The 23747-nt window shown below is 47.5% G+C and overlaps 1 protein-coding gene across 1 annotated transcript; it reads right to left on the reverse strand.

Moving 5' to 3' along the window:
• Positions 1 to 1478: 1478 nt before the first annotated feature.
• Positions 1479 to 4182, reverse strand: LOC125510065 (putative clathrin assembly protein At1g25240). Its single transcript, XM_048675155.1, has one exon. It carries the CDS (start codon positions 2910 to 2912, stop codon positions 1779 to 1781), a length of 1134 nt encoding a protein of 377 aa, XP_048531112.1. The 5' UTR covers positions 2913 to 4182; the 3' UTR covers positions 1479 to 1778.
• Between the last annotated feature and the right edge of the window lie 19565 nt (positions 4183 to 23747).

Consider the following 23747-nt stretch of genomic DNA (forward strand, 5'->3'; position numbering starts at 1 on the left):
GCCGCGACCACTCTTGGTCATCCGACCCATAGCGTATCCCTTGAGCCCTTCGAAGCTGCCCTTTAAGAACTCGAAACCACCGTGCGCTGGCCCCACGATGGGCGCCAAGTGTCGTGGAAGTGTCACGGCAGATGTCCTCATGGAAGGACTTAGTTGAGGAGCCATTGCGACAAGGTTAGCTTAAAGGGGTTAAACGGGACAAAGGACACGGGGAGTTTATACTGGTTCGGCCCCTCGCGGTGAAGGTAAATGCCTACTCCAGTTGAGGTGGTATTGCTAGGGTTTCGATTACCATGGAGCAAACACGATTTGCCTGGCTCTCGATTTGATGTTTCTTGCCATAAGCTGCTGCCGGGTCGTCCCCTTATATACATGGGTTGACGCACTGCGGCCTACAGAGTCCCGGCCGGCTCATACAACGTGTCCAACTCGGTGACGTATCTTACATGCCTTATATTACAAGTCTACACATACATGACGGTTTATATTTACGGGCCTTAAGCCGCCTCTGGGCTTGGGCCTTTTACAAGCCTAAGTGTGAACCGCCATCTTGTATAGTCTTGGGCTTCATTTAGATGAACCGCCGTTGTGGTTGACCCAGCCCCTCCCGGGCGGGTCATACCTGATAGTTATATCCCCAACACAAAGTTTGGTCAAATTTATAAAAAATCAACAACTACAATACAACAAGTTAATATCATTAAATACACAGTAAACATATAATTCCATATGATATCCATCTAGTAGTGTAGTTATTGATATTTACAAACTTTGCATCGTTTGACTCTAGACCCCAGTAGACAGCGAACTTTCGCTAGCTAGGAGGGATGGCATTTGCGAATGTTTTTATGACAAATTCTTCAAAAACGGGCAACATAATTTTGCTGTGAAAATTGCCAGGATTGCTTAAAGAAACTGCCATGTTCCCGCAACCTAAATTGCCGCGAAAAATGTTCGTTTTGCCATACACCTCCACTGAACGTTCGCTGGACAACACCACCGAATTTATAATCATTCTCTCAAGCATGAAGGGTGTATGAAACATGTTTCGAAAGTTGCTAGGAAATGATGATAACCCCAAAGAGCACTGTGTCACTCGCCAAACAACTATTTATGTTGTTTCTTTATTTAATATAACCACACGCAAATTTCTTATTACCCTTCTGATCCGTTTCACAAGGTTTTCTTCGACTCTCTTAAACGAGTTAATTGCACATTAGTACCATAATTGAGGCAGTGTGAGCGAATTGGTACCATTTTCTGTAATTTTTACGTGTCAGCACCAAGATTAGGGCGCGCTGCTACAGACCGATCTAAACTCTGTATAAACACACATTGACGTTGAAACTGACGGGTGGGGTCCTCTTGTAAGTTGCCACGGTAGCCAATTGGCCCATGCCCGTATGCTGACTCGGACCGGTCCGGCTCGGTCGTAGAAATAGCTTGATCTTGAGGGCGATGTTTGCCCTCCACACAAATTTATATCGATAACACAATTGTCGCATTTTCAAACCGTTGATACAGAGCAAAATGAAAATATGCTAAAGGGTGATTGGTTAGGGAATGCTTGCATCTCTTTTTCACAACCTAACCATGCAGCAAACACATGTACCCACAATAATTGCTTCATGATTAACCTATTTGCACTCGTGGTCTTAATTACCACTGCTTAGCTTTTGATTTGTTCTAACCATCAAATCAAATGTGAAAAAAATCTGTGCTCTGAAAAAAAAGTAGTATTCACAAAAATTCATTCTTTCACAAGTTGACGCTCGCCGTCACGTCTCGCCTAACCCCGTCAAGTTGGTTAGGAACGGGTTGACGTAATCACCGAAATGCCCTTGCCTAACGCCGGTACCCGCATCGTCGTCGAACACCATCCACTCTTTCGTGGCCACCGTCGTCGACGCCACGCCGGCGCCCTCCATGGGGACCACCAGCGCCTTCGCTTCGTTGTCCTGCTCCACCGTACAGCCGCCGTCTTCGACGTCGGCCATGATGAGCTTCTCGAGATCCCTGATGTCGTGGTCCGGGACGCGCTCCACGGCCGGGAACTCGGCGGCGCTGAGCACGCCGAGGGTCTGGCAGAGCTCGAAGTAGGACGACACCAGTGCGCTCTGCTCCGCCTCCTTCCGCAGCACCCGCACCCCCTGCATGGCCCTGCGCCGCCTCGCCGTCGCCACGGTCTCTCCCGTCCGAGGCCGAGGTGCCGGCGCGGTCGGCGCCGAGCCCCCGAGGGCGGCGACGAGGTACTCGGCGATGCCGGCGCGCACCTGGCCGTACACGTCGAAGATCTCGACGACGGCGCATTCCATGGCGTCGAGGACGAGGCTCTGCCGCTCCATGCCGTCCCCGTAGGGGCGGATCTGCATGAGCAGGTCGAGCAGGTGCTGGCGCCTGGACACGCGGTCCAGCAGGCGCGTCTCCTCGTCCTCGGCGCCGGCGTCGTCGTCTTCCTCGGCGGCGAAGAGGGAGCGGGCGTCGAGGAAGCGGAAGTAGGCGCGCACGAGGGCGGAGAGGCCGGCCGAGGAGCGGTCCCGGAAGTCGGCGAGGTCGAAGGGCACGCGGCCGCCGGCGCGGGGCTGCGCGAGGAGGAGCAGGCGGTGCGCGAGCATGAGCGCCTTGAGCGCCACGGCCCAGCAGCGCGTCCGGCCCGCGCGGCGCGCCAGCGCCCACACGAGCGGCGACGGCGAGGACGCGCGCGCCAGGTCCAGCACCCGCGCCGCGGCGCCGCGGTCCACGAAGCGGTCGTCGTGGCTGGTGGCGCGGATGACCGCCGCGTCCAGTTCGGCCGCGCCGCCCCTGACCCTGGCCGGCGAGCGCAGCGCCCCCGCCGCGCGCGTCAGGCACAGGCTCTTCTTGTCCTTGGCCGCCGCGGCCGCGCGCTGCCACCACTGCCGCGCCGTCGTCATTGGAGACCGGCCGACCGACCGTCGTCGCCGATCGATTGTCCCTCCCGCCAGCTAGAGCCAATCTTGGCAGCGATGGGGGGATCAAGCAGGACCGTACGTAGGATAGGAGGACAGAGCTCCGATGTATGGACGGATATATGCGTCAACAGATGAATCCTGGGCCGCTGGAGCATGCGGCGGGGAAGAAGAAGGAGGAGGGGGGAAGCGTCACCCTAATTGCGTCAACGGACGACGTGTGGGGCACAACACAATGGTGGTGGGATCATGGCATGGGGAGGGGAGCACGCGACGCCAACTGGCGCGCGCGCGCGCGCGGACGAAGAAGCCATGAAGGGAAGCGGGGAGGGAGATGGCCGACGGTCCGCCTGCCAGCCAGGTGAATCCTTTCTAATTCTGGAGTGAGTGAGCCGGGACGCATGCCGTGTTTTTCAATTGCAAGTCAAGTCAAGCCAAGCCGCGATTGTTTCAAGCAGAGCTACAACATCCCCATCATCAGCAGCACGATACAGGCAGGAGATGGCGTCCGTCCATGGATGAATGGATGCCCATTTACTTTGACCACCGCCCGACTCCGTGTCACGCCTTCTTGACGTATTGCTTGATGCATGCCAACATGCCGAGATGCAACCCGCTCCTCCCCTTTCCCCTCCCCTGTTGCTGCTGCTGGTAAGACGCTCCGCATTTCCGCTATGCAAGGAGTGGAAAGGGAGCTAGCCCGGTTCCAAAATAGGCTTCGGACGGCACCGTCGCTCGCGCCAGACCAGACAAGCACACATGTTAGCTAGCTGCAACAATAATTAATTTAACGAACAAACTAGCGTATGTGTTATCGTCAATTTTCTTCAAGGCTTAAGATTAAGAAACTTAGGGCCTGTTCGGCCCTCCCCGCTCCACTCTCGCTCCCGGAGTTGGCGGAGCGCTAGTTAAAAGTGCCGGCGCGGAAGAATAGATGCTCTGCAGATCCTCAAATTGGTGAAGCCAGTGGATCACCAAACAGCTCCTTAATTAGCATTTGACTGACTTCTCGCATCACATGGCTGCCCTTGCTCGCCACCGGCCGGCCGGTGGTGAGTAGATAGATCGGAGGCGATCCGGACCAATCGCGAAATGCGCTCAATCATCATCATCGTCGTCGTCGTCGTCCACTGAGGCTTGATCAATTGCTTGTGCGCCTGCGGCATCCATCCAAGGAGTAGGACCAAGGCAGATTCCGTACACACGTGCATTTGATTTCAGAACGAATGGGCTTGCTGCCTTGTGCATCTTCAAGTACACTTCACTGCCTCCGCTCTGTTTATCACATGATCTAACTACAATACTCCCTCCGTTTCTAAATATAAGTTTTTTAAAACATTTCAAATGAAATATAACATACGAATGTATATAGACATATTTTAAAGTGTAGATTCATTAATTTTGTTCTGTATGTAGTCACTTGTTGAAATTTGTAGAAAGACTTATACTTATTTGGTAACGGAGGGAGTAGCTGATTTCCTCTGCATTGTGGCGATGATTAACTGTGCTTACATTTGGACACCACCGACCGGCCTGTACGAACAGATCAGGACGTTCAGACCGACGGGAATGCAGTGCAGACAAGAGGCAATCATCGTCCAGGACCAGGCGCTTCAATTGTTTGCGCGCGTCTGCATCCACGGGCCTCCCACAAAACACCCCGACTCGCAAAATAACCGTCAAATTGCGGGTTGCCGTCAAAAAATCTATACGACCAGACCCCGCATCCCACGCCGGCCCGTAAATTTTTTTGCGGGGCGCATTTTACGGGCCGCAGCAAATCTTTCCCCCAACCTCTATTTTCATGGGCTGGGAGGCCGACCCGAGCTCGACCCCTATCCGGCGCGAGATTTGACGGGAGGGACATTTCCGCGCGGCCTTTCCCGCTTCCCGCACCTTCCGCCACCATTGCCCCCTTCCGCAAGTTCCCGACTGCTTCTCGCCGACCGTCCCTCGCCGCCATGGACGACCCCATGCTGTCCCCCGTCACCGTCGAGGTCGCGCACGCCCCTTTCCCTCAGGCGGATCTCGTCGCCAGCCATGTTGGCCCTGCCGTCGTCCAAGCACACGCCGCGCCTGCCCGCAAGCGGCAGGGCGACGTGGTTTTGCAGGGCGGGAATCCGGCTGCCCCCGCCGCGATGGCCCGCGCTCCGGGCGCCAACGCCGCAGTGCGATCCCGGCCGGTGGCGGAGAAGGCCGGCAAGGTCGCGGGCGCAAAGCGGAGGAAGGTTCCTGCTACAAGGAAGCCATCTTCTTCAACCTCTCACCCCCGCCCCCCCCCCCCCCCCCCCCCCCCCCCCCCCGCAAGGAGGTGCTCCGGCGATGCCGTTCAACGGTGTCGCTCCCACCGCGAGCGAGGTGTTCGACGAAATGGCCGGAAGGTATATCTCTTCGGTCTTCGGCTATTCTCTTTCATTTTTAGCCATTGTTCTTGATAACTCGTGACTTGTTATCGTTCGCTATAGTGGTGGTTCGAACAATGCAACAACCGAATTCGTGAACTTGTTGGACACGAACGCGGTTGACATTGATCAAGCCCCTTTCGAACCATTCGATACAATGAAACGAAGGCCGGCGTGGACGATCATGGTTGTGCGGACGAGTTGGAGGAGATCGAAGCTGAAGCGTTTGAGCATTCACAAGCAAAAATAGGGAAAAGCCAAAGATCGAAGAACTACACGATCTTGGAAGATCAAGCTTTGATCAAAGCATGGAGTGCGGTGTCTCTTGATGCATGCACGGGTACTAATCAAACCTCCAAGAGATATTGGCAAAGGATTGAAGATCAATACTTCCGCATTATGAAAAACTACCCCAATAAGACTCCACACACATTTCGGTCGCTTCAAGGTCGTTGGGAGAACATCAAGCCTATGTGCAGCCGTTGGGCAGCTTACTTGGAGCAAGTACGCAACCTCCAAGTGACACCGTGGAGTCCGACTATGTGAGTTTGCTTTGTCTTTGTTCAAGTTGTGCATCATCATAATGTATCATGAGAAATGACTGCATCACTTTGTTCACATTGTGTAGGTTGCTCAACATAGATACAAGGACATGGAAGCTTCAGAAGGCAGATTCTTCAAATTAGAGCATTGTTGGGAGTTGCTCCAAAAGTGCGACAAGTGGAAGTTGATCGACAAAGAATCCCCACCAAAGAGAGGCTCACTTACAAATATGGATGAAGATGATGATGGCCCAAGAAATTTGAACAAGCCCGATGGCGACAAGAAGACTAGAGAGAAGATAAAAAGAGAGCAAGAAGCATCGAGTTTGAGGGAGAAGATTGATGCCATGGTGCAATCAAACGAGTTGATGTTGTTGAAGTCGTTGGAGATCAAGAAAGAGTTGGCCGAGAAGAAGGCAAAAGAGAAACAAGAAAAATGGCAAATGCTCAAGGAAGAGGGGCTGCGTAAAGCTGCCATTGAGGAGAGAAAAGCACGCGCCTCTGAAAACAAATCGCTGTCATTGTTGCTCGCCGAAGAGAACAAGATCATGTCAATGAACCGCAATGACATGGACGACGTCACCAAAACATGGTATGATATGGCAAGGAGAGAGATATTGAAGAGGAGAATGGTCGCCTCGGCCGGTCCGTCTGCCAGTTCCGGTGATGTTTTACGCGACCTGCAAACGCGTTTTGCGGGCCGGCGTTTTGCGGGGTCTACTAGAGTTGTTCTTAGAAGCTAGCGGGGACTGTTGCGTACACGTCTCAGTTTCCATGTCAAGCAAAAAGGTGGATAGATTTCATACATACCTACTCCCTCCATACCTTGAACTGCTAAAACGACATATATTATGGTACAGAGGTAGTAACCGAAATTTTGAGCCACCGAATTTTCGGCCTTGTGCGTTTTGCAAATGCAGTTATTTTTACAACAAATGCGCAAGGGGAGCCCGACTTTGAATTAACAAAGCCATCAACCGACCAGGATTACACAAGGCCACCAAGCAAGAGTGACCGAAAGATACAAGGCAGCTAACTGAGCAGCTTACAACGCAACACACACTACTGCATGCAAAGAAAGAAACATGAATACTCGTGGTGACAATGTGGTTTCGTATTGATCCACTTGATATATGTTTTGGCACTCAACTCGCAGATTTCCGAGGTGACATTGGGGTAATCTACGCATAGGAGTTGATGCATGTTCTTGTCTTTGTTTCTCCGGTAGAAATCTTGAGGCACTCTTTGAGGTTCTTTGTGTTGGATTAAGTATTATGAATCTGAAATTATTTAGTGTTATTTTAGTACAAACTCTTGGATAGATTGATCGGAAAGAATAGCTTCGAGGTGGTTTCGTACCCTACAAATAATTTCTTCTTATGTTCTCCGCTAGATAGGAACTTTTAAGTGATTCTTCATCGCACCTTGAGGGGTGGTTATATGATCCAATTATATTAGCAATGTTGAGGGATTGCACTAGCGAAAGTACGGACCCTAGGCCTCATTTTTAAGCATTGCAATACCGTTTGTGCTTCGTTTTATCAATTGCTACCTTGCTGTTTTTTATTGTTCTTATTACAAAAATCAATATCTACTATCCATATTACACCTGTATCACCATCTCTTCGCCGAACTAGTGGACCTATACAAATTATCATTGTATTTGGTGTGTTGGGGACACAAGAGACTTTTTATTATTTGGTTGCAGGGTTGCTTGAGAGAGACCATCTTCATCCCACAGACTGATAAACCTTAGGTCATTCCACTTGAGGGAAAATTGCTACTCTCCTACAAAACTCTACACTTGGAGGCCCAACACAAGTCTACAAGAACAAGTTGCGTAGTAGACATCACTGCACATCGGCACCAAGAACAAGGATGCAGAGTAGCCTCGAGGATCAGCCAAAGGCCTGCAAGCACTTGAGCAGCCGGATCATGGGATTGAGACCGCGAACACCTATCTTCCTGTTGGGGAACGTAGTAATTTCAAAAATTTCCTACGCACACGCAAGATCATGGCGATGCATAGCAACGAGAGGGGAGAGTGTTGTCTACGTACCCTTGTAGACCGTTTGCGGAAGCGTTATATCAACACGGTTGATGTAGTCGTACGTCTTCACGATCCGACCGATCCAAGTACCGAAAGCACGGCACCTTCGAGTTCTGCACACGTTCGGCTCGGTGACGTCTTCGCCTTCTCGATCCAGCAAGAGGGGCGAAGTAGTAGATGAGTTCTGGCAGCATGACGGCGTGGTGACGATGTTGGTGAAGAACAATCTCCGCAGGGCTTCGCCCAAGCACTACGAAAACTAGGACGGAGGATAAACTAGAGGGGACGGGGTTGCCGGCACACGGCTTGGTGTTTCTTGATGTGTCTTGGGTGCTAGCCCTACCCCTCTATTTATATCTTGAGCCTTGAGGTCAAAACTTGGAGTAAAAGCCTCCACAAAGTCGGTTTCACCCGAAAGGCAAGAGTCCTTCTCGGACTCCAGGGCGAGACGCCAGGGTTCCCGGCGTCTGGACCCAGACGCCAGGGACCCTGGCGTCTGGACCCAGAAGCCAGGGACCCTGGCGTCTGGCCAGTGGACTCCACAAAACTTCCTTTTGCGCTTTCCAAAAACCTTGTGGGCTTTCCCCTTTGGCCCAAATAAAGTGTTCTCGTACCCAAACATTTTGGGAAACATCCGGAACCCCTTCCGGTGAATTCCAGAACCCTTCCGGTGACCAAACACTATTATCCCATATATCAAACTTTATCTCCGTACCATTCCGGAGTTCCTCGTCATGTCCGTGATCTCATCCCGCACTCCGAACAACATTCGGTCACCAACATACATAACTCCTATAGTACTATATCGTCAACGAACGTTAAGCGTGCAGACCCTACGGGTTCGAGAACTATGTAGACATGACCAAGATACCTCTCTAGTCAATAACCAATAGCGGGACCTGGATGCCCATATTGACTCCTACATATTCTACGAAGATCTTTATCGGTCAGACCGCATAACAACATACGTTGTTCCCTTTGTCATCGGTATGTTACTTGCCCGAGATTCGATCGTCGGTATCTCAATACCTAGTTCAATCTCGTTACCGGCAAGTCTCTTTACTCGTTCCATAATACATCATCCCGCAACTAACTCATTAGTTGCAATGCTTGCAAGGCTTATAGTGATGTGCATTACCGAGTGGGCCCAGAGATACCTCTCCGACAATCAGAGTGACAAATCCTAATCTCGAAATACGCCAACCCAACAAGTACCTTTGGAGACACCTGTTGTAACGCCCTCGATGCGCCTATATCTCCCATGTGTCGAAGTACGACTTTGAGGAATAACCGCATTGAAAGCAATGTCGCAAGTGAGGTAATCTTCACACAAACCATGTAATACATAAGGGAAAAGATACATAGTAGGCTTACAATCGCCACTTCACAAAATTACATGAGTAAAGCATTACAACATCCAGATACAAACAAGGTCCGACTATGGAACCAAAATAAAAGAAGACTACCCCAAATGCTACATAGATCCCCGATCGTCCCAACTGGGCTCCACTACTGATCAACAGGAAACGAAACAACATAGCGAACACAATCTTCATCGAGCTCCTCCTTGAGCTTGGTTGCGTCACCTGCTCGGTAACATCGGCACCTGCAAACTGGTTTTGGAAGTATCTGTGAGTCACGGGGACTCAGCAATCTCACACCCTCGCGATCAAGACTATTTAAGCTTATAGGATGGGTAAAAGGTATGAGGTGGAGCTGCAGCAAGCGACTAGCATATATGGTGGCTAACATATGCAAATGAGAGCGAGAAGAGAAGGCAAAGCACGGTCGAGAAACTATGATCAAGAAGTGATCCTAGAACAACCTACGTCAAGCATTACTCCAACACCGTGTTCACTTCCTAGACCCCGCCGAGAAGAGACCATCATGGTAACACACGCGGTTGATGTATTTTAATTAAGGTCAACTTCAGGTTTTCTACAACCGGACATTAACAAATTCCCATCTGCCCATAACCATAGGCACGGCTTTCGAAAGTTCATAACCCTGCAGGGGTGTCCCAACTTAGCCCATCACAAGCTCTCACGGTCAATGTAGGATATTCCTTCTCCCAAGACAATCCGATCAGGCTCGGCATCCCGGTTACAAGACATCCTCGACAATGGTAAAACAAGTCCAGCAACACCGCCCGAATGTGCCGACAAATCCCGATAGGAGCTGCACATATCTCGTTCTCAGGGCACACTCAGATGAGACATCCTACGAGTAAAACTAACCCTCAAGTTGCCCCGAGGTGGCCCCGCAGTCTACTCGGTCGGACCAACACTCAGAGGAGCACTGGCCCAGGGGGGTTTAAATAAAGATGACCCTTGAGTCTGTAGAACCCAAGGGAAAGAAAAGGCTAGGTGGCAAATGGTAAAACCAAGGTTGGGCATTACTGGAGGAGTTTTATTCAAGGCGAACTATCAAGGGGTTCCCATTATAACCCAACCGTGTAAGGAACGCAAAATCCGGGAACATAACACCGATATGACGGAAACTAGGGTGGCAAGAGTGGAACAAAACACCAGGCATAAGGCCGAGCCTTCCACCCTTTACCAAGTATATAGATACATTAATTAAAATAAGAGATATTGTGATATCCCAACAATAATATCCATGTTCCAAACATGGAACAAGCTCCAATCTTCACCTACAACTAACAACGCTATAAGAGGGGCTGAGGAAAGCGGTAACATAGCCAAACAACGGTTTGCTAGGACAAGGTGGGTTAGAGGCTTGGCTTAACAATATGGGAAGCATGATAAGCAAGTGGTAGGTATCGTAGCATAGGCATAGCAAAAGAGCAAGCAACTAGCAAGCAAAGATAGAAGTGATTTCGAGGGTATGGTCATCTTGCCTGAAATCCCGCAAGGAAGGAGTCCATGAAGAAGACAAACAGACGAAGTCGAACGAACCCTCACAAACGCGACGTTATCAGAACCAACCCGAAGAAGCAACACCGGAAAGAAGCAAACAACATAGTAAACAACCAACACATGAACATGGTATGATATGCGGGATGCGGTATGCGGTGCATATGCATGATTTGGAAAGGAATGATTGAACCTGGCCTCAACTTGGAAAACCAAGAGTGCCACTGGAAAGGTGAGGTGATTTCGGTCGAAATCGATATAAAGATCACCAGAATCGGATGCACGGTTTGGAAATGGCAAGCAAAACAAATATGGCATCGGTCTGCGATAAACAGCAAGTGACCAACTAAATGCATCAAGTTAAATATGCTACAGCACTCAAACATGGCAACAAAATACATGTCAGGGATCTGATCAAGATGCTTGACAAAAGATGAACACTGAGCTACGGCTAATACACTCATTAGCAAGCTCAAACATGCATGGCAAAAGTGCAAATGATAACAGGTTACAGACTTAGAGAAAATAACACAAGTCTGGAATTTATCATCAGGAAGCAATCTTTAGAGCATGATAACTATATGCTACAGGAACTTATCATGGCAAAGAAAGGCATGGAATGAAGCTACTCTAAGCATATAACAAAAGTCCCTTAGTGACCTTGAGCCAAAAGGGATCAGAAAATACAAATACAAGCATGTGAACATGGAAAAAACACAAACAGATTCAGACTTGGTGAAAAACTGGAGCATGCAAAACAGTTAACGAGTAGGCATGTTTACGAGCTCGATGCACTCACTACAGAGAATTGCATGACAAACTAAGCATACACCCATGAAGAAGACATGGCATAGAAGCTATACATGGCAAGAACAACATCATAGCATGCACGGATCAATAGCAACATCCTCGGCAAAATCGCTAAACATGTCAACAATCTGCCAGGATCATTTTCTAGCAAAAGTAGACCTCAATTGACTCAAGCTAGGGTTCTCCATAATTGCAAACAAAGACATGTATGGATAGAGCACAACAATATTAATAAAACATCCTTACTGATCATCCTCAAAATAGGCACGGATCACTAGGAAACAACATGAACATATGGCATAAAAGCAATAACAGGACAAGGACTTTGTGAAATTCTAAGTCCCTGAAATCAGCATCAACGAGTAAGCTACTTTGCATGCTTGTGCTAGTCACCACAAAGATCACAAAAATACATGGCATACACCCCTGTAAAGATGGCATGGCATTCTACAAAACACATGTAGAGCTCGAGATCCTCTAGAGTCGACCTGCAGGCATGCAAGCTTGAGTATTCTATAGTCTCACCTAAATAGCTTGGCGTAATCATGGTCATAGCTGTTTCCTGTGTGAAATTGTTATCCGCTCACAATTCCACACAACATACGAGCCGGGCATAAAGATAAGCTCAAATGAAAATGAGGCAATGAGATGAAATGATGTACTCATCGAGTCAAACATTTTGATATGCTACACGCATGAATCCGGTCTACGGATGCATAATTATGACATGATGAAGATTGCAAAATAACTAGGGTTTCAGGGAGAAAAAGTCAACCGAGAGGGGATCTAGATCTCAGATCCAGATCGCACGGATTTCGAGGCGGCGGCGCTCTCGCCGGAATTGACGACGACGGCGGCGGCGGCCGGAGATGGCGGAGCTCGGCGGAGCTCCGGGACGGCGCCGGCATGCGGTGGCCGGAGCAAGGTGGGGCCGGCGAGGTACGGACGACGAGGCGGCGCAGAGCCGTGGTGGGACACGGGGCGGAGCTGCTGCGCCGGCGAGGGAAGGCGGGCCGGCACCGGTGGAGGAGTAGGACGGAGGCGGCGGCCGGTGGGCGCAGCGAGGCGGCGGGGGCCGTCGAGGTCGCCGGACGGCGACGGAGGCTGGCGGAGGCGAGGCGCCTCGGGCGCGGGAGGTAGGCGGCGGCCGGTGGGCGCGCGCGGGCCCGCAATGGGCCTGGCGGGCCACGGCGGCGGCGGGCGCTAGGGTGCCAGGTGGCGGCAGAGGAGGAAATGGACACGTCCGTCGGTGGGACTTTTGTCCGGCGCGCGAGGAGAGGGAAAGGGCTAGGGTTTCGTCCGCGAAAATGGACGGGGAGGGCACATTTATAGGTAGAGGGAGTTAGGAGAGTCCAAATGAGGTGCGGTTTTCGGCCACGCGATCATGATCGAACGACCGAGAGGATGGAGGAGGTTTAGATGGGTTTTGGGCCACTTTGGAGGGGTGTTGGGCTGCAACACACACGAGGCCTTTTCGGTCCCTCGGTTAACCGTTGGAGTATCAAACGAAGTCCAAACGGCACGAAACTTGACAGGCGGTCTACCGGTAGTAAACCAAGGCCGCATGACAAGTCTCGGTCCAATCCGAAAACGTTTAGTACCCGCACACGAAAAGAAGTAGAAAGGGACACCAGGTGACATAGGAGCGGCGGATTGCAAAACGGACAACGGGGAAAATGCTCGGATGCATGAGACGAACATGTATGCAAATGCGATGCACATGATGACATGATATGAAATGCATGACACGCAAGCAATGACAAGGCAACAACAGCGAATAACTGGAGGACACCTGGCACATCGGTCTCGGGGCGTTACAACACTCCACCACTACGAGAGGATCTCGTCCCGAGATCTAGGATGGCACCGGATAGAAAAACGAAAGAGAAAGCGAAGAGGTAAAACTTAGTTGCTTCTTTGACAAACGAGTGAAACCAAATAATCTTGAAAAGTTGAACAAATTGAAAGAAAGAATGCAACGAGAATGAACGAAGCTGAAAACACTCCGTCGGAAAAGAGGAACAAGGAACATTATAGAAAACTTGAGATTGCAAAGCTAAGAATGACGAGCGCAAAGGACAAGAAGGAATCGACACCACTCTGTTTGAAATGAGATAAACAAAGATCAAAGAAGAATCTCGGGCAGAACTCCGGTTGAAAAGGAAAGGGAATGAATAAGAACTTGATAAGATGAGGGAACTTGAGCAGAGGGCACAACACTCCGGTTAAATGGATAGGCATGAAAAGAACATGATCTTTGACAAAACGAGATGATGGGTGAAAAGAAAAACATCGCAATGCCTCCGGAACGAAAGAATAGAAGATAGATAATTGAAATAGGAGAATGGAGAAGAAAATGCCAACTTCTGCCACAAAAGAGCTTGAAAAGGCATCTTTAGGAGAAGGGTCTTACAGAGTTGTTGGAAAAAAACCAACAACGAAAAGAGTAAGCTTGTTGTGGGCTTATAGAAACATCTCAAAATCTTGAGGTGAAACTCTGCCACTAACGGAAATAATAGATTGGATTGATAAGAACAAGGAGACGAGGAACTATCTCACCGGGAGGATAAATGAAGAACTTGGGTCCTATATGAGCACCATAAATAGCAACAATCCTTAGGGACGGTTTTAGGTGAAATATAGCCCAAGATAATTCCAACGAAGGGATTGATGGATTTAAAATACCTCATTCTTAACAACATGTGAAACATGAAACATGAACTCAAATTATCAAGAATAACATAATACCACCTCCAATGATACGGAAGAAAGAATTGCACTCCGGATTGCAAGATGAAGAATGCTTGAACTCCTTAGAAAAGAATCTTGATGAACACTTCGAGAAGGAAATTAAATCCTTGATGAACCATCATGTAGAATCTCCATGAAGAACTCCGGTACAAAAGAATAACGAAAAGAAGAGAAGATGAAAACACAAGGTGAAACTTTGTAACGATTTAGATGAATCTCCGTGGTGAAATAATTGAAAAAGGTTGGAACTCCGGGAAAAGAAAAGATGAAACAATTGAAACCAAGAATTTGATGAGCCTCCAGAATAAGGAATTAATCACTTGGGTGAAGCAAGAATAAGAAATACGTTATGCGTATCCTTCACCAATTTAATTGATGACAAACAATGGATATGACATACTACTTATTCTCGTAAAAAAGGATTAAGATAGGTATTGCGCAACTTGGGAAGGTCTTCAACGAACCACCGGAAGGGTTGAAACAACGAATAAATTGATATGATAACCATGGAATAGAATCTTGGGCAAACCACCGTAAGAATTGAAAAAGAACGAATAAAACATGAAGGAACACCGGGAAGGACTAGAGAACGAATCAGGATACTTGAGAGAACTTAGTACATGAGAACAAAGAGACCACGAGCAGATTAGAGGATATTTGAACAATGCACCGGTAAGATTTAGAGAAAGAGAGTTGAAAGCTGAGAATGAATAATTCTGAATTGATAGCCTCCGGAGAATCAAATTGAAAAGAATCTTCAATTGCTCCGGATGGGTGAAAATAATGTTCACAATCAAAACAATTATGAGAGGATGGCAACCAACTGGAATCATGAATCTTGAAGAGAATGGAGCAAGATTGAGAGAAAAAATCTTCTTCGGTCTTCAAAATTTGAGAATTACGACGAGAAACACCACCAATAATTGTAGAGGCACTCCGGAAGAATCAAAAGCGAAGAGATTGAGCCAACGATGAAAAGGATTTAAACCGATCTTGGAGAAAGACATTTGACTGATGATAATTCATTCTTACGTCAAACTTAAAAAGATTTGATAATCGCTCCGGGAAAATAAGAAGAGTCAGGTAAGATCCTGGGAAAAGACCTGTGGGTTAGGGCCCGCTAAGAAGAAACACCTTAGAAGGATTACTTGAAAGGGAGAATACACCGGTTAGAAATAAATGGCTTGAATGAGATAATATCCTCAAAATAGCTTGAACGGATTAAGAGTGGAAACACGAATCTTCGAGATATCTTGAGCACTCCGGAACAATTGAATAGCGAGAGGTGAATGATTATGAGGTGCACTGGCATGGAAAAAACATGAAACAAGTAAAAGATATGGTCAACACCAAAACTTGAATTCGATCCACCGGAGAAGAAGAAGAACGAATAATGGTGAACTAGAAGCTCCGTTAGTATCTTCATGAGAATCACCGGATAAGAACATTGAAGGAAAAGAATGGAGAGACTTCACATCAATAAGATGGATACTCGATAAAGAAATCCGAGTCCTAGAAGAAACAAGGGGGGGAGGGGGGGAAAACAAAGACAACTTGGGACGAATGAAGCAAACACCGTAGAGATACTGAGATTGAATCTTGCGGATGTTGAAATGATCGGATCCACTTGAAGAGAAACACGCCGATTGAAAAAGGATTTACGTGACAATCTCGATTAATAAGAAGGATTAGTATTCACAAGAAAACACCGCTTAGGAAAGGTATGGAATCAACATTTGACTTCGAAGCAACTCGAATACCACAACTCAAAACAAAACAAAGAATTGGCTTGCAGAATAAGCCGGAACAAACATATGATAGAGATTTCGTCCGAAGTTTTCGTGGTGGGGCCTACATGGGCTCGATCATACAACACCATCATGTACAAGGCAGTGCACATGACATACGAAGCATCCCCGAGTCGGCATAGCCAAGGAATCTTTAAGACACAACGAGACCACTGTAAAACCAACCGTGGATAGGCGGACCACTAGACGTCGAACCCCAATTTCATATCATACATCTATCGGAAAGATATCCTAAGAGCTACTTGACTTCCCAGTTATAAACTCCCGAAATTTTCCGGTTATGCAATCAGGTGTTGGGGATACAGGGGAAGCATAATATCTCACCCAAACTAACAAATCCTACATCCAGCTGTATCCATCCTTCAACACATAACCAAGAAACCTTCGGAAATCGTTTACCTCAACCTTCGGAAAGCATCTGTTATACGAGTTATGGCAATACTCCCGAACTCCCGCCCCAGTACTGGTCGGCGTCGAGGTTAGCTCACCAACAACTGCATAAAAGAGATTTTCGATGTCGGTGAAACTCAGGTATTCCAGTATCTCAACGATAAAATTGTGACGACAACACACCTCGGAGCTCAACTCCCTGGGACACTGCCACAACCCCTAAATGTTAGGAGGCACCAAGAACAATGTTCTCGTCACAAAACCATCGGAATGATTCCAAGATACCCGCATGATCCTAATTTTTTTTTTGTGAAATTTGAGAAGAGAAGAGTCAAAACTCTACGTTAGGATGCCTCACCAGAGCGACGAAGGGACTGAGGAGTAAAAAGAATCCTACTCTGCGATATATATAATTCCTAAATGACTCAAAACATTTTTCTAGACTCAACAACGCCAACGATTCGATCAAGCAGGGGGCTCCTAAGGTCGGGGAAGGCTCTGATTACCAACTTGTAACGCCCTCGATGCGTCTATATCTCCCACGTGTCGAAGCACGACTTAGAGGCATAACCGCATTGAAAGCAATGTCGCAAGTGAGGTAATCTTCACACAAACCATGTAATACATAAGGGAAAAGATACATAGTTGGCTTACAATCGCCACTTCACACAATTACATGAGTAAAGCATTACAACATCCAGATACAAACAAGGTCCGACTATGAAACCAAAATAAAAGAAGACTACCCCAAATGCTACACAGATCCCCGATCGTCCCAACTGGGCTCCACTACTGATCAACAGGAAACAAAACAACATAGCGAACACAATCTTCATCGAGCTCCTCCTTGAGCCTGGTTGCGTCACCTGCTCGGTAACATCGGCACCTGCAAACTGGTTTTGGAAGTATCTGTGAGTCACAGGGACTCAGCAATCTCACACCCTCGCGATCAAGACTATTTAAGCTTATAGGATGGGTAAAAGGTATGAGGTGGAGCTGCAGCAAGTGACTAGCATATATGGTGGCTAACATACGCAAATGAGAGCAAGAAGAGAAGGCAAAGCACGGTCGAGAAACTATGATCAAGAAGTGATCCTAGAACAACCTACATCAAGCATTACTCCAACACCGTGTTCACTTCCTGGACCCCGCCAAGAACAGACCATCACGGTAACACACACGGTTGATGTATTTTAATTAAGGTCAACTTCAGGTTGTCTACGACCGGACATTAACAAATTTCCATCTGCCCATAACCGCGGGCACGACTTTCGAAAGTTCATAACCCTGCAGGGGTGTCCCAACTTAGCCCATCACAAGCTCTCACGGTCAACGAAGGATATTCCTTCTCCCAAGACAACCCGATCAGGCTCGGCATCTCGGTTACAAGACATCCTCGACAATGGTAAAACAAGTCCAACAACACCACCCGAATATGCCGATAAATCCCGATCGGAGCTGCACATATCTCGTTCTCAGGGCACACTCAGATGAGACATCCTATGAGTAAAACCAACCCTCAAGTTGCCCCGAGGTGGCCCCGCAGTCTACTTGGCCGGACCAACACTCAGAGGAGCACTAGCCCAGGGGGGTTTAAATAAAGATGACCCTTGAGTCTGCAGAACCCAAGGGAAAGAAAAGGCTAGGTGGCGAATGGTAAAACCAATGTTGGGCATTGCTGGAGGAGTTTTATTCAAGGCGAACTGTCAAGGGGTTCCCATTATAACCCAACCGTGTAAGGAACGCAAAATCCGGGAACATAACACCGATATGACGGAAACTAGGGCGGCAAGAGTGGAACAAAACACCAGGCATATGGCCGAGCCTTCCACCCTTTACCAAGTACTCCCTCCTTCCATCTATATAGGGCCTAATGCATTTTTTCAAGACTGCTCTTGACTATTGACAAGATTAATAATACATGACATGCATAATGTGAAAATTATATCATTGAAAGCTCCTTTCACATACGAATTTGACGGTGTGCTTTGTTTAAGTTGCATGTCATATATTATTGTTCTAACATTTGGTCAAAGTTAGTCTCGAAAAACGCATTAGGCCCTATATAGATGGAAGGAGGGAGTATATAGATGCATTAATTAAAATAAGAGATATTGTGATATCCCAACAATAATATCCATGTTCCAAACATGGAACAAGCTCCAATCTTCACCTGCAACTAACAACGCTATAAGAGGGACTGAGCAAAGCGGTAACATAGCCAAACAACGGTTTGCTAGGACAAGGTGGGTTAGAGGCTTGGCTTAACAATATGGGAGGCATGATAAGCAAGTGGTAGGTATCGTAGCATATGCATAGCAAAAGAGCGAGCAACTAGCAAGCAAAGATAGACGTGATTTCGAGGGTATGGTCATCTTGCCTGATATCCCGCAAGGAAGGAGTCCATGAAGAAGATAAACGGACGAAGTTGAACGAATCCTCACAAACGCGATGTTATCGGAACCAACCCAAAGAAGCAACACCGGAAAGAAGCAAACAACATAGTAAACAACCAACACATGAACATGGTATGATATGCGGGATGCGGTATGCGGTGCATATGCATGATTTGGAAAGGAATGATTGAACCTGGCCTCAACTTGGAAAACCAAGAGTGCCACTGGAAAGGTGAGGTGATTTCGGTCGAAATCGATATAAAGATCACCAGAATCGGATGCACGGTTTGGAAATGGCAAGCAAAACAAATATGGCATCGGTCTGCGATAAACAGCAAGTGACCAACTAAATGCATCAAGTTAAATATGCTACAGCACTCAAACATGGCAACAAAATACATGTCAGGGATCTGATCAAGATGCTTGACAAAAGATGAACACTGAGCTACGGCTAATACACTCATTAGCAAGCTCAAACATGCATGACAAAAGTGCAAATGATAACAGGTTACAGACTTAGAGAAAATAACACAAGTTTGGAATTTATCATCAGGAAGCAATCTTTAGAGCATGATAACTATATGCTACAGGAACTTATCATGGCAAAGAAAGGCATGGAATGAAGCTACTCTAAGCATATAACAAAAGTCCCTTAGTGACCTTGAGCCAAAAGGGATCAGAAAATACAAATACAAGCATGTGAACATGGAAAAAACACAAACAGATTCAGACTTGGTGAAAAACTGGAGCATGCAAAACAGTTAACGAGTAGGCATGTTTACGAGCTCGATGCACTCACTACAGAGAATTGCATGACAAACTAAGCATACACCCATGAAGAAGACATGGCATAGAAGCTATACATGGAAAGAACAACATCATAGCATGCACGGATCAATAGCAACATCCTCGGCAAAATCGCTAAACATGTCAACAATCTGCCAGGATCATTTTCTAGCAAAAGTAGACCTCGATTCACTCAAGCTAGGGTTCTCCATAATTGCAAACAAAGACATGGATGGATAGAGCACAACAATATCAACAAAACATCCTTACTGATCATCCTCAAAAGAGGCACGGATCACTAGGAAACAACATGAACATATGGCATAAAAGCAATAACAGGACAAGGACTTAGTGAAATTCTAAGTCCCTGAAATCAGCATCAACGAGTAAGCTACTTTGCATGCTTGTGCTAGTCACCATAAAGATCACAAAAATACATGGCATACACCCCTCTAAAGATGGCATGGCATTCTACAAAACACATGTAGAGCTCAAGATCATAGCATGCACACATTAATCAAGGCAAAAATGACAAAAGGCCATTTGCTGAAACAGATCTGACATATTCCTCACATAGCCCTCTTCCAACAGCATTTCGGGCATCAAGATGAGCTCAAATGAAAATGATGCAATGAGATGAAATGATGTACTCGTCGAGTCGAACATTTTGATATGCTACACGCACGAATCGGATCTACGGATGCAGAGTTATGACATGATGAAGATTGCAAAATAACTAGGGTTTCAGGGAGAAAAAGTCAACCGAGAGGGGATCTAAATCTCAGATCCAGATCGCACGGATTTCGAGGCGGTGGCGCTCTCGCCGGAATTGACGACGACGACGGCGGCGGCCGGAGATGGCGGAGCTCGCCGGAGCTCCGGGACGGCGCCAGCGTGCGGTGGCCGGAGCAAGGCGGGGCCGGCGAGGTATGGACGACGAGGCGGCGCAGAGCCGCGGTGGGACGCGGGGCGGAGCTGCTGCACCGGCGAGGGGAGGCGGGCCGGCGCCGGAGGAGGAGCGGGAAGGAGGCGGCGGCCGGTGGGCGCAGCGAGGCGGCGGGGGCCGTCGAGGTCACCGGACTGCGACGACGACTGGCGGAGGCGAGGCGCCTCGGGCGCGGGAGGTAGGCGGCGGCCGGTGGGCGCGCACGGGCCCGTGATGGGCCTAGCGGGCCGCGGCGGTGGCGGTCGCCGGGGTGCCATGTGGCGGCGGAGGAGGAAACGGACACGTCCGTCGGCGGGACTTTTGTCCGGCGCGCGAGGAGAGGGAAAGGGCTAGGGTTTCGTCAGCGAAAATGGACGGGGAGGGCACATTTAAAGGTAGAGGGAGTTAGGAGAGTCCAAATGAGGTGCGGTTTTCGTCCACGCGATCATGATCGAACAACCAAGAGGATGGAGGAGGTTTAGATGGGTTTTGGGCCACTTTGGAGGGGTGTTGGTCTGCAACACACACGAGGCCTTTTCGGTCCCTCGGTTAACCGTTGGAGTATCAAACGAAGTCCAAATGGCACGAAACTTGACAGGCGGTCTACTGGTAGTAAATCAAGGCCGCATGACAAGTCTCGGTCCAATCTGAAAAAGTTTAGTACCCGCACACGAAAAGAAGTAGAAAGGGACACCGGGTGACATAGGAGCGCCGGATTGCAAAACGGACAACGGGAAAAATGCTTGGATGCATGAGACAAACATGTATGCAAATGCGATGCACATGATGACATGATATGAAATGCATGACACGCAAGCAATGACAAGGCAACAACAGCGAATAACTGGAGGACACCTGGCACATCGGTCTCGGGGCGTTACACCTGTAGAGCACCTTTATAATCACCCAGTTACGTTGTGACATTTGGTGGCACACAAAGTGTTCCTCCGGTAAACGGGAGTTGCATAATCTCATAGTCATAGGAACATGTATAAGTCATTAAGAACGCAATAGCAACAAACTAAATGATCAAGTGCTAAGATAACGGAATGGGTCAAGTCAATCACATCATTCTCCTAATGATGTGATCCCGTTAATCAAATGACAACTCATGTCTATGGTTAGGAAACTTAACCATCTTTGATCAACGAGCTAGTCAAGTAGAGGCATACTATTGACACTCTGTTTGTCTATGTATTCACACATGTATTATGTTTCAAGTTGATACAATTCTAGCATGAATAATAAACATTTATCATGGAATAAGGAAATAAATAATAACTTTATTATTGCCTCTAGGGCATATTTCCTTCAGTCTCCCACTTGCACTAGAGTCAATAATCTAGATTACACAGTAATGATTCTAACACCCATGGAACCTTGGTGCTGATCATGTTTTGCTCGTGGAAGAGGCTTAGTCAACGGGTCTGCAACATTCAGATCCGTATGTGACTTGCAAATTTCTATGTCTCCCACCTGGACTAAATCCCAGATGGAATTGAAGCGTCTCTTGATGTGCTTGGTTCTCTTGTGAAATCTGGATTCCTTCGCCAAGGCAATTGCACCAGTATTGTCACAAAAGATTTTCATTGGACCCGATGCACTAGGTATGATACCTAGATCAGATATGAACTCCTTCATTTGCTGCTTCCGAAGCAGTTATGTACTCCACTTCACACTTAGATCCCGCCACAACGCTTTGTTTAGAACTGCACCAACTGACAGCTCCACCGTTTAATATAAACACGTATCCGGTTTGCGATTTAGAATCGTCCAGATCAGTGTCAAAGCTTGCATCAGCGTAACCATTTACGATGAGCTCTTTGTCACCTCCATAAACGAGAAACGTATCCTTAGTCCTTTTCAGGTATTTCAGGATGTTCTTGACCATTGTCCAGTGATCCACTCCTGAATTACTTTGGTACCTCCCTGCTAGACTTATAGCAAGGCACACATCAGGTCTGGTACACAGCATTGCATACATGATAGAGCCTATGGCTGAAGCACAGGGAACATCTTTCATATTCTCTCTATCTTCTGCAGTGGTCGGGCATTGAGTCTTACTCAACTTCACACCTTGTAACACAGGCAAGAACCCTTTCTTTGCTTGATCCATTTTGAACTTTTTCAAAACTTTGTCAAGGTATGTGCTTTGTGAAAGTCCAATTAAGCGTCTTGATCTATCTCTATAGATCTTGATGCCCAATATGTAAGCAGCTTCACCGAGGTCTTTCATAGAAAAACTTTTATTCAAGTATCCCTTTATGCTATCCAGAAATTCTATATCATTTCTAATCAGCAATATGTCATCCACATATAATATCAGAAATGCTACAGAGCTCCCACTCACTTTCTTGTAAATACAGGCTTCTCCAAAAGTCTGTGTAAAACCAAATGCTTTGATCACACTATCAAAGCGTTTATTCCAACTCCGAGAGGCTTGCACCAGTCCATAAATGGATCGCTGGAGCTTGCACACTTTGTTAGCTCACTTTGGATCGACAAAACCTTCTGGTTGCATCATATACAACTCTTCTTCCAGAAATCCATTCAGGAATGCAGTTTTGACATCCATTTGCCAAATTTCATAATCATAAAATGCGGCAATTGCTAACATGATTCGGACAGACTTAAGCATCGCTACGGGTGAGAAGGTCTCATCATAGTCAATCCCTTGAACTTGTCGAAAACCTTTTGCAACAAGTCGAGCTTTATAGACAGTAACATTACCATCAGCGTCAGTCTTCTTCTTGAAGATCCATTTATTCTCAATTGCTTGCCGATCAATGGGAAAGTCAACCAAAGTCCACACTTTGTTCTCATACATGGATCCCATCTCAGATTTCATGGCCTCAAGCCATTTTGCGGAATCTGGACTCACCATCGCTTCTTCATAGTTCATAGGTTCGTCATGGTCTAGTAACATAACTTCCAGAACAAGATTACCGTACCACTCTGGTGCGGATCTTACTCTGGTTGACCTATGAGGTTCAGTAACAACTTGATCTAAAGTTTCATGATCATCATCATTAACTTCCTCACTAATTGGTGTAGGTGTCGCATAAACCGTTTTCTATGATGAAC

Source organism: Triticum urartu, chromosome 5, assembly GCF_003073215.2.
Source record: "Triticum urartu cultivar G1812 chromosome 5, Tu2.1, whole genome shotgun sequence".
Lineage (NCBI taxonomy): Eukaryota > Viridiplantae > Streptophyta > Magnoliopsida > Poales > Poaceae > Triticum > Triticum urartu.

What these genes read in the sequence shown, in the direction of transcription:
- LOC125510065 (XM_048675155.1), bottom strand. Translation starts at nt 2,912, where the DNA reads ATGACGACGGCGCGGCAGTGGTGGCAGCGCGCGGCCGCGGCGGCCAAG.